Here is a 12,460-nt window from a genome sequence, read left to right as displayed (position 1 = left end):
GAGTCAAACTCATAATTGATCTAAGTGTTTGATTGAAGCTAACTGCACTGTAAAATTCAGAGTAATATTGTAACTCGGGAGTGTGAAAATGGACCTGACTCTTCAGTTAAACTTACACTCTGGATTTAACTGGTGTAATAGGCAGACACATGGAGTGGAGGGTAATGCCAGCATTGTTTTAGAATATGTGTATAAGTGTATCAGTTTGAGCGTCTGTATCAGGGCCCTATATTCCGCCCGGCACAGCGCTGGGCACAGCACAACTGTTATTGCTATTTTCCACCCGACGCAGTTGCCATTTTAACGGCCAGCACTCCACGTTGAGTAAATGCCAAATGGTCTTGACTTGAGCCTATTTAACGCCCATGGGCGTGTTGGTTTTAAAATGAGGTGTGGTCTGGATCAAACAGGGTGCACTGCTATCTTACGCACAGACTTTGCGCTTTGTGTGTAGACCACCGTTTAGACACATTCCAGATGCATAGATTGTAGAAATGGGGCCCTCAAAGTGTTTCTATTCATGTGTGTGCACTTGTGTGTTGTTGGGTTTCTGGGGTGGCTGTGTGTGTGATTATGCGTGTTTACTTTGTGTGTGTGTGTTTTTGTTAGTATGCATGTTTGTGCATACAGTACGTGCGCGTCCCCCCATCTCTATTAGAGGGTCTCTCTTTCTCTCTCTCGCTCCACCCCTGCTTGCCTATTTTCTGCCGTCTCAAGCAGTGGAACATGTTTTGCCCTAATTGTCGACTTTATTACACGTTGCAGAGTCTTATTAGCGCAGTCGATGCGTCAATCTAAACAGTGTCGGTGTCTTTTACACTTGGCTTGGCATATTGGGAAGGCTGGTAATAAAGCAGTTTGCTGGGTGCCGTCTTCGATAGCGGGAGAAGCAAGCGTGCAGCTTTTTAAACACATGTTCACTTTGAAAACAATAGCGCTTTTTGGGGGCATTTTGCATAATCTGAATATATTTTCTGGCGAGGGGTTTTGTTGAAAGTCAAGTTAATTGCCTCTTTTTGTCTCTCTCCTGAGTGAGGCAGGGGAGGGTGTGTGTGTGTGTGTGCATGCATCGTGCGCGTAGGTTTTTCACAAATAAGCAAGCAGAGACATGGGAGCAAACATATCAACTTCTATTGAATTTGTCTCGGCTGCATGCGTGTACGTGCGCACGCTTGGTGGCAATAATCACAGAGGAAGTCTGAAATCCTGTAGAGTCAGCTTAATAAGAGGCTGGGAACAGATCTAAGTGTTTGTTAGAAGCTGACAGACTGGCTAATACACAGGATGTGGAGTGGAGCAGCAGGATAATTGCCAACATTGTTTTAGAGAGTCAATCATTTGATGCTAAAACTGATTGACTCTGTGTGTGTGTGTGTGTGTGTGTGTGCGTGTGCATGTGCTTTTTACTGTATGCAGACGGGTCTTATAATGCATTTTCATGAATTTTCTTAATGTTATTCTATGTTTGTATTTGTCCATTAACAAGAACCCTATATACTTAGCTGACCGGAGTCCCCCATTGGTCTATACTTGGTTTGCTCCTTTTTTCCCTCTACACCAAAAACGTAGACAAAACCTTTTCACCAAATGTTTGCCCGGGAATAGGGACGCTATGATTCATGTGGTTAATGTCTTTTTATTTGTTTTGTGTGTTTCTGTTTGTGTTTTGACAGAACAACGCAGAGGAGTTGCGAGCAGAGCGGCTGCGTAGGGCAACAGAGAAGTTGCGGAACCCTGTGGTTTTCAACAAGGACTCTGCTGTCAGAAAGACCCAGCTCAAATCCTTCAGCCAGTATGTAGAGACACGGCCAGGTACGGATATACACAAACCCCCCATACATATACTTCACAACAGCCCGGGATGAACCAACACTTCTCCGCACACATGGTTCAGCCTAGGTCAAGGACAAAGTACCTGCCAGTCGCCACATAACCACAATCGGTTACAGCGGTCTGTGAGCCGAATAGTATGTTCATTGTAGCTTGGAGGGGTGACTGTTCTGTGGTTGATATAGCATGGTACAGCCCCTTTGGCGTCCTCATTGAAATGCTCCTAGTTTATGGCACTTCCACTTAGCTCTTTTCAGGTGCTGGACTGGATAAGACTTAAGGTCACGCAGCGCCATTGAGCAGAGTTCGCAGTTCACGTCAGTCCAAGCCAAAGTGCTGAATGTGAAGCTTCTGACGGGTGGCAGTCACGCTAGTCGTCTGGTAGTGTACAGGGCTGTAGCAGGGGTACAGAGATGACCTATGTCCCAGGGGGAGGAGTGGAGCCTGGAGCCGTGTGGTTCGCTTTCTAATGTTTGAGATTTTGTGGGCCAGCACCAATTGGATGCAGGTAGGGACAGTAAGCCAGCGGCAGAGGAGAAATGTGACACCACAAAACTTGGGATGGTTGAATACAAGGCAAGGCAGCAGCGTTTTGGACGAGTTGAAGGGGAACAGAGAGGGGAGATGCTTGGGGTGCAGTCAGGAAGGTCTGTACTGCAGAAACACATGGAAGTGGAGAGAAACAATAGAAAAACTAACCATCCAAAGCATGGGTTTTAATAGCAGTAGTGAACCAAATTAAACATATATTTGTATCCTGCCTGCATCGCAAGGTATTGTCCTGTCTGTCTGTTAGCAAAAGAAATCAAACAGATTCATGAAACTTGGTGGGAATGATCAGTAGGCTGCCCAAATGTAATTAACACATTAACATTTGGTGCCAAAAAGTCAAAGGTCAAGTCAAAGGTCAAGGTCACAATCAAGTAGAAAGTCCAAATAAGATGCATCCTCGAAGACATGATTAAATGGGCACTTCACCGATTTTGAACCCAAATCTGGTCTTCATGAAGTTGGGGACATACTAAATATGATTATGCAGTGTTTCCTGTGTTTTTGTGTATTTTGAATTGGAACTCCCCATTTGTATTTTGAATTGGAACTCCCCACATGCAGTCCGTGACTTATGAAAGGAGATCTCAATCCTTTCCACACTACGCTGGACTTAGATCCCTTGTGAGACAACGTCACGTTGATAGCAGCCAGTATGCGAGCGCAGGCTGACTGCAAAAGAACCCGGCCGCTCATAATACACAATAATACACAAGAAGTCAGCACTCGCGTGAGAAAATGCATTCCATAAAACTTTCATCTGCAGTCTCCCTCACAGTGCAGAGGAAGAAGGCTTAGGATGTTTACTGTGATCTCTCCCTCTTGAAATACTCCTTGGTTTCTGTTGTGTGCAGTGTACTGTAAGCGATAATGGCTTTTAAAAAAAACTTGTCCTCAAAACCCCGCTTCCAGTCGCTGTGATTAGCCGTGAGAGGCACAGAGGTAGCGCTCCACAGCACTGCTTGCCCAGCGGGCAGTCACTTACCCAGCGTCTCACTCGGGAGCGCCTCGAATGAACCGAAACGGTGGGAAGGGAGGTGCGCAAAACATTGTGGTAGTTGTAGTAATATGCGGTCGATAGCAATTTAGTCAATCCGACATGAACACTCAATGACTACATTAGTTTTCCAGCCATACTGCGCCAATTTCAAATATTTGTACTTTTTCTCTTGTACAAATAGTGCTAACTTTGAGTTATTGCAGCATCTTCCAGCAGTGAAGTACGCCTTTAAATTTGGGGATCAAAAGATCAAAAGTCAAGCCCACAATCAAGGTCCAAGTTATGTGTCACTTTTTTATTTTGTTTTGTGTTTTTAACCTTTATGCGTTTTACTCCTTCCATCCTTTTGTCACGTTGGCCCTTCGTCCTTCCGACCCGCCCTTATACCAATGTTCTATCCTCCCAGAGGTAAAGAGGCAGAAGTCCATTCCTGAGGACCTGAAGAAGGCTGGAGAGGAGAGGGCAACGCTGTCCGATTTTGACATCCTCCGCAGACCGTTTGAAGAAGAGGTAGGTCATCATCATCCGGAATCAGGTCTATTCACAGTGTACACTCACATGCACTACACATTTACTACACACCCACTTCACATGCCTCACTAACGCCCTGTCAAAGACCAGATTAAATTGATAAAGGACTACTCTAAAAAGCACATTATAGCAAAAGATTTGCCATTATGAGTCGGCACTTACAGTATTCTAACTTGCACTTGTGCCGGGTTTGTTTCTTATTCAGCTTTTTCTGCGATGTTATTTATTTATTCATTTTATTTTATTATTATCCTCACTTTTCCCAAGTGGGAAACGGTAGTTGTTAACCATGTTTTTTACAGGACATTAGTGAGTCACAGCTATAACTAACATGTCCCATGTATTGCTATGTACCTTATATGAATACAGACAAAAACATTATGTGACCTAATTTTTTTAATGTTTTATCTTAGTGGCTCGGCTAATGAGCAAATACAACATGGGTTCTAATCCAGCCGGTCCTGTGTTGCATGTTGTCCCTCCCCAATAAAGCAGGTGGTGGTGTGTAGATGATAGAATAACAGGTTAAAATCTTTATTGTTCCATAAGGGATGTTTGGTTTGCAAATAGAGTAATCTGGGGATCCTGGAAAACACATGGGAACGCTGTGACTCCAATGTGGATCTCGGACATCAGTCACCTATCACGTCAATCGTTTATGACATATCTATGACTCCAGATTTTGGAAAGGTTTCAGCCCAGTCAGAGCCCCTTTGACTTCCATTATACAATTAATTAAAGTTAAAGAGTATGAGACTTCTTTTGCCTACTGGCTAGATTAGCTCCGGACAAACAGAGATGCAGACCCTCTTCTACATTCAACATTGTTGCATACAGTTGTTGTATAAAATACACAGACAATTAATGAAAGAGAAGCCATAAGTTCCCATATAGAAATGTTTCAGACGGGGTACATATTCCCTCTCCTCTCCTCTCCTCTCCTCTCTCTCCTCCTCTCCTCTCCTCTCCTCTCCTCTCCTCTCCTCTCCTCTCCTCTCCTCTCCTCTCCTCTCCTCTCCTCTCCTCTCCTCTCTCCTCCCCTCCCCTCCTTCCAATCATTTACTGTATATTGATCTAACAGCCTGACATTTTAATTGTTATATTAGCAGATCCCATAAGCCCTGTGTGTGTGTGTGTTGTGTAAATGTGCACACTTTTTAGCCTGTGTTTGAACTTGGGCATACTTGAACTTGTGTGTGTGTGTGTGTGTGTGTGTGTGTATAGGAATGCTATTATTTCATCGAGTGTGTGTGTGTGTGTGTGTGTGTGTGTGTGATCACAATTGAGTGTGCATGTGTCACACTGGAGACCCCCCCCCCCCCCAAACGTGCACACCCTCACATACACTACTCTGTAACTACGCACTTTATATACACACACAAATTACTCTGTATCTATCTATATATACTTAATACCCACCCATACACACACACACACCCCTTCCACTCTCTACACACACATGCACACCCTCTCACCATCAAACGCACGCATGCACGCACGCACGCGCGCATACACACACACACACACTCCTCTTCCCAGCGCCCAGGCCCCAGGGTTAATGGGTGTTGAACCTTTCCATTATCCCGATCAGCGAAGAATTACCTGCCGAATGATGTTTGCATTAATATAATATATATGGTAATTTCCCTGCTCTTAATTACGGCCGGGCCGAGCGCAGGGAGGCAGCAGTAGTGGGCTGATCATGTGTAAAATTGATTTGCCAAGGAAAAAAAAAAATATTTCGCCGATAGAGCGAGAACGCGCAAGGAAGGAGTGGAGGGGAAGGAGGGAGGGGGCGCACACACACACAGTTGTGTTGATGTGGGTGCTAGAAAAGTGCTGGCCTGGGTGGAATAGGAAAATCTAACTTTCACTCTTTCTCTTTTTCTCTCTCTCTCTCTCTCTCCTCTCTCTTCCTCCTCCTCACTAGTTTCTCCCACCCATTAAGAAAATGGAGTGCATCAGCAGTAAAATGGAGATATTTTTTCGGGTGTTGAATTTGAATAAACATTTTCAGTTCTGCTGGTTTGTGTATTTGTTCCGTGGGAGATGATGGGGGGAGGTGTGGAGAATAGTAAGCAGTTGGCAAACGGTGCTGACCAGGGGTCAGAAATTGAGTGTGCACTAAAGTGTGGGAATGTGTGTGTGTGTGTGTGTGTGTGTGTGTGTGTCTATTTTAGAGCAGATGGAGTTTTTAGCACACATGTACAGTATGTGCATTAAATGTATGGTGAATTTGTGGGTGTATGTGTGCTGAGTATATGTATATTGTGTGAATGTATTAACATTTGGAACAACATGCAACAACATTGGACTTGAGTGAGACTCAAACCCATGGAAATTCTTAAAGAGATTGCTCCGTTCTGGGGGAATTTTTGCTGCGTAGCTAAGCAAGTAGCAGCTCCTCTGAAGAAAAACAAATCTAAAAAGAAAAATGGTCTAACATATTTTAATTTGCGTATTCATAAAAGTTACTAATGTCACACACTATTAGCAAAGAAAGATCAAACAACCACCCATGATGAATACTAACAAAGTAGTGGTTCCAAGCTATAGTTGTAATTTTTAGAATTGTGTATGCACTTGGGAAAATGTTTGTTCAAAGATTAAGTCTAGGTACAAAGTCTAATGAGTACAAAGTATTAAACTCTGAACTTTGGAGGTCTATATCCAGCTATTTTATCCCATAGACATCCAGGAGTTGAGCTAAGGCCAAGCTCACCATGTAGAAAAGGTACCGTAGGAAAACAAGTAAAATTCTCCAAACAACAAAGCTATCCTGACTAATTGGAACTGGGAAACAACCAAAACAAGTCACAGTGACTTGAGAACAGTTCGAATAACAAAGTAATAACATGGTCATGTACTGTAAAGTTTTCCTTTTGACATCAATGAAATAACTTCTCTCACTCCCCTCTCCATCCCCCCCTTTTGTCTCCACTCTCCTCTCATTCTCTCCTCTTACTCGTTTACTCCCTTCCTCTCTCTTACACACACTTTCTCTCCATCCATCTTTTGCTCTCTGTACCATCACTCTCTTTACTTCACCATCTTTTTTCCTGTATGCGCTCCCTGTGTTCTCCAATCTCTCTCTCTGTCTCTGTCTCTCTGTCTCTCTGTCTCTCTGTCTCTCTCTGTCTCTCTCTCTCTCTCTCTCTCTCTCTCTCTCTCCATCCATCCATCCATCCATCCATCCATCCATCCCTGTGCGTGTGTGTTTGTCTTCCAGCATGCATTCAGAGACACCAGTCAGTATGTGGTTGGGGAGCTGTCGGCTCTGGAGAGCGAGCAGAGGCACATAGACGCACGGGCGGCTCGCGTGGAGAAGAGACTCCGCTATCTCATGGACACAGGTACCCCAAGCCCAATTACACTGGAAAAACTGTTTTGGCAAATTGAGCGTACGCTCACAGTACACACACACACACACACACACACACACACACACACACACACACACACACACACACACACACACACACACACACACACACACACACACAGCAGTACACACACAAGGAGCGTGTGTGTGTGTGTGTGTGTGTGTGTGTGTGATAGAGAAACATGCAGAGTTGCATCTACACACTGCTGCGTGTGTGTGTGTGTGTGTGTGTGTGTGCACAAGCATGCACAAGACAGAGAGAATCTTTGAAGCCCCCCCTCCGCCGCCTCCTCTTTCTCTTCCCTTCATCCCTCTCTCTCCCTCTATCCCTCTCCCTCTCTCCCTCTCTCTCTCTCTCTCTCTCGGTTGACGTTGTGCGACAGAGCACTGGGTGGATATGAAAGGAGTGGATGGAGCTGGGAGGAGGGTGTGTGTGTGTGTGTGTGTGTGTGTGTGTGTGTGTGTGTCGGGGATAGGAGAAGAAGAGAGACCTCTCTGGGCAGGGGTGATAAGAGAGCCCTTCATGGGGGAAAATGATAACTGGGTGTGATAGCAGAGAGCCACAGACTCTACAACCACATGCACCTTACCACCCCCACCCCCACCCGCAACACTGCCACCACCACCACCCACAACACCCCCACCCGCAACACTGCCACCACCACCACCCACAACACCCCCACCCGCAACACTGCCACCACCACCACCACCCACAACACCCCCACCCGCAACACTGCCACCACCCACAACACCCCCACCCGCAACACTGCCACCACCACCCACAACACCCCCACTCGCAACACTGCCACCACCACCACCCGCAACACTGCCACCACCATCACCTACAACACCACAACCACCACCCACACCCGTAGTACCACCACCACCACCACCTGCCGCAAAAAAAAACTTGCAATACCACCGCCTCAGACACCACCCTTTCAGCACCACCCTACCATTGCCATCACCATCAGCTACCACTGCTGCTGTCTGGTAGCCAGCCAGCCTCGACTCTATTGAACAGCGCTCAGCCATGCACGGCTCTGTGCACTCATGTGTGTACACACACACACACACACATACAATCATACACAGGCAAACTCAGGCACACACACGCACACACACACACACACACACACACACACACACACACACACACACACTCCAGTATATCTGGCCTTCATTGATATGCTGGGGGGTGGGGGGAAGGGGTTGAAGGGAGAGAGAAATCCAGTGAAAATGAAACAACGCACTGCAACACAACATAAGCGCACACGGTTCAAAAATCAATCGTACGCACACACTACAAACATACGTACTCGTAACACACAGATGTGCACACGCAGTGGCAGTCTGTTTTGCCGCACACCAGTTGGATTCTGCCGGCAGTTTCTCCTCCTTTTTATTTATTTATTTATTTAAATGTTTGAACGTTCGGCTATGGGGGTAAAAACTGTGTTAAGACATGATACAGCTGGCAGAGCCGACAGAGAGGATGTCTGGGCTCCCCCAACTGAAATGGGAGAGTAGCATCCCGACACGATGCTGAACAGTCGTGTTCCTCCCTAAAAAATAATCTGTTGCAGGAGAAGAGTGTGTGTCGGAGGGAGAAAAAAAATAAGCTGATGGAACGTATGCACTGTAAATGAAGCTAAATGAATGCTGAGGATTTTACTGTGTAATAAACAGGGATGTGCTGCTGTAACTCTGTAGTTCTGGTGTAACATAGGCAGCCTGCCATGGGCATCGTACTAGGAGCTCTCAGGTTTCTCACTGATATATCAATGCATAATTCCGTAGATAAAGCGCGGCAAAATCCCACAAAAGCGACTGAGATGGGGGGGTTTGGCTGGGGCTTTAGAAAAGGGTGAATCCGTGGGGGGCAGGGGGGGCTTTTGCGCTCACCTTCCTCCATCCCATTTAGGCGTCACTATCGAAACTATCTCTCCCCTCCGTTTGTTGTGTTCACCTTCCTCCTTTCTTGCCTGCCTCCGTGCCCTCTTCCCCTGTCGACGCCATATGCCATTGTGTCAATCTGAAGGGCTTTTTTTTCTCCCTCATTCCTTCCTCCCTGTTTTTTTCCTTCTTCTTGGCCCACTGATAAAGCGGCCTCGACTCGGCAAGAAGCCAGGTTATTTACTTCCAACACTTTCAGCCAAAAACACCTTCTCCCTCCCTCTCTCTCGCTCATATATCCTGTAGTAGTCCCAGTGCCCTGAAAATACGATTCAATAGAAATAGATGAGTGGGACAACAGACAAGGACAGAATAATGGAAAGTATCTGGGAGAGTATTCACCTCCTCGTCACATCTGCAGGGACCTGGAATTGACCAAATATTGGTTGGGGAAGTCAACATACTTCAACAGATATACCCATATAATCCTCAGCTCTCTTTGGCTAGGAGATGTGTAGTACATTGTGAAGCTAGCTTTGTTTTGTTTCTTTATTATAAGAAAGCTGAGAGGGAGATGGGGAAAGCAGAGAAGACTCTGCTGCCATTTGATCCCAGCGTTACGTGTGGTTCTGGAGGTGCCATATGTACCAGTCCCTGCTTTGAGCACTCGTTCTGACTTCAAATAATTGTCTACAACAGTAACAGAAGGGTTGAGTTAACCACCTTAACCCTTGCGTCCCAATTTTGGGCATGTTATACAGTAGGTGACCATGTAAAATATTTGTGGTTAAGTGGGTAAATAGACCAGTATGTGAGATCATGGGATCATCTGAGCTTAGAATTCAATTCAAAACTCATGTGTATTGAGGTGTAGCAACGGGACTTATGACAAAGCAACCGCATAACAAACACCATAGTAACTTGATACGATAAGACAGGGAGTCAATAGTGCATTACAGTGCAGAAAGGAAAATCATACTTATCTAGGGAGTAAGTCATCACCTGCAAACATTACCCTGTGAAATCAGTGTTCTTTAATTCACCAGGATGTGATCAGAAACAAAAAGGATCAACAGCAGAAAAATAACAATAATCGCATAATAGAAGTAAATAGGAGTTGTGTACACACCTTATTCGTAGCTTTTAATGTTGCTGTGTAGTGTTGCAGCACCAAAAAGGAAAAGTCCAATAAAAAATAAATAAAAGTAACCCCACCAGTGCCTGGTGTTTGTTTGAAGTTGAGCGCCCCTGCTCACTTCCTGAAAATTACATTTCTGCGCCCCTATCTCATTTTGCAGCACTTATCCCTTGGACCCATCCAATAGGTTATGGATTGTGCCTTTAGGCCGAGGGCCGCAGGCGTCAGAGCAAGACGGACCGCTGACAGGTGGTCACTATAGTAACCTTTATCACCTTGGTAACGGAGGTCACCTCTCCGTGTACTGTCAGAGATGTGAGATATATTTTTTTTTTCTTCCTGAACCAGAGAGCCTTGATTGAGCTCATGGCTGATTGGCTGTAAGGTAAAAGGGACTCACGATCGATCCGTCAAATCTGACTGATAGATGAACAGTTTGCTGTTCAACAGGGTGGAGGATGACCACTTGCTGCAGAATGGTGGGCCATTTACTTGGGAAGGTAACCATCCGTTGTTTGGAGGTCCTGCTGTTTTCTAATAATAATAATAATAATTGTGTCCCCATTATTTGTTTGGGTATTTGTTAAAGTACATTTTGCACATAATTTGTTCTCTGCATTTACTCATCCTAACTATTAGGAGCAGTGGCTTCCATTAATATTGCACTAGGGGAGCAGTAAGGGGTCAAGGGTCTCACTCAGGGACACTTCGACACATCCTCAGACACATAGAAGTTGAGGTTACACTGGGTGGGCTGGGGGGCGAACTGGCGACCTTCTGAATTCCCAGACAGCCTCTCTACCTACTAAATATATGGTTGTCTTCTAAATATATTGACTGTCAGAATTGTTCGAAAAGTTTTCTTTTTGCATTGCAAGGCCTTAAAATTGAGCAAAAACGCTGATATACTTTGTCACACAACAACACAATACAATGCATTGCAAGCTTGTAGATGGGCTATCACCAAAATAGTGACACCAGGTGGTTACAAATCTTTAACAAGAAAGTTTCTGACTGTAAACTATACAACCTTTACTGTACAAATGTATCAATGAATTTAAAGTTCCCTTGAGCAAGGCACAGTCGGTTAAAAACTGCTCCAGATACACTGCACTGAAGATGATCCTTGTCTGATGAAATGCACTCACTTTGGAAGTGTTGGACCCAGAAAACTGAAAGCAAAGAATGGTAAAGTCACAGTAAATAATGCTGTCCCATGCTTTATTCAACAAAGTTTCACCCAGGAAGAACTTCATCACCCGATGAAGCCCTTCCTGGCTCCATTCTTTACCGTGAGGGATTTGCAACCATCACATGATCATATTGGGTGTGTTGGGGTGGAGCCTGAGTGCAGCGGGCCTTATTAGTGTGGAGAGCTGCTCTTGAGATGGGTCAATATTAACAGACGGGCTGACTGACCCATGACTGAATGCTCATCTCCATGGGAAGGTCTACTATGTAATTCCTGCCCTCTCTCCAATCTCTATTGGATTTTCTTGCCATTCTCAACTTCTCAGCACCCTCTTGTTTTTCCTCTGCTTTCAATTTGTCATGTTATCCACATAAATATATATAGTATATAGTGAGAGAACAGAAGGCAAGGAGACAAATACAGCTCTTTTCTAGTTCTCTCCCACTCTCATCCTGCTCTCTCAGCTTTCCCATATCACTATTTCTTTGCGCCCTCCTTCCGTTCCTTTTATCCCTGAATCTGTAATTTTCAATCCTTTCTTTTCTTTTTTTTCGATCTACCCCCACCCCACCACAGCCCCAACCTCAGTCGGGGTACAATGCAGCGTTTTCTCCCTGTGTGTTTTCCATTACGCCGGGGCCTCCCCAGATGAAACCAGAGTAATTGGGGTGGTTAATTTATTTACACAGAGGCAGTTCACAGCACATTAAATAATACAGATAATTGAACAAGAATTGTCAAGTGTCTTCTGATATCAGGCACATTACAGGAGGGAGTGCGCATAAAACTCCATTTCTATGCCCCCATTGTTTATGGTAATTAAGTACACAGATTTATTCCTTGGTCGCCTTCCAAGCTTATGGCAAGCGCCATTGTTGGCTTCTATTAATATGTAATCAGTAAATAGTTTAATTTCCTAATCTGCGGTTGGAGAATTCACTT

The 12,460-nt window shown here is 45.0% G+C and overlaps 1 protein-coding gene across 2 annotated transcripts in view; it reads left to right on the top strand.

Moving 5' to 3' along the window:
* Positions 1 to 12,460, top strand: part of ehbp1 (EH domain binding protein 1) — a 211,459-nt gene that overhangs the window by 157,247 nt on the left and 41,752 nt on the right. For both annotated transcript variants that reach the window (XM_080448704.1, XM_080448703.1), the window contains exons 18-20: positions 1,674 to 1,812; positions 3,786 to 3,889; positions 7,140 to 7,263. In XM_080448704.1, the coding sequence (XP_080304830.1) occupies positions 1,674 to 1,812; positions 3,786 to 3,889; positions 7,140 to 7,263 (367 nt within the window). The remainder of the gene's footprint in view (positions 1 to 1,673; positions 1,813 to 3,785; positions 3,890 to 7,139; positions 7,264 to 12,460) is intronic.

Source organism: Gymnoscopelus braueri, assembly GCF_963280865.1.
Source record: "Gymnoscopelus braueri genome assembly, chromosome: 14".
Lineage (NCBI taxonomy): Eukaryota > Metazoa > Chordata > Actinopteri > Myctophiformes > Myctophidae > Gymnoscopelus > Gymnoscopelus braueri.
This window is presented reverse-complemented; position numbering and strand designations above follow the sequence as displayed.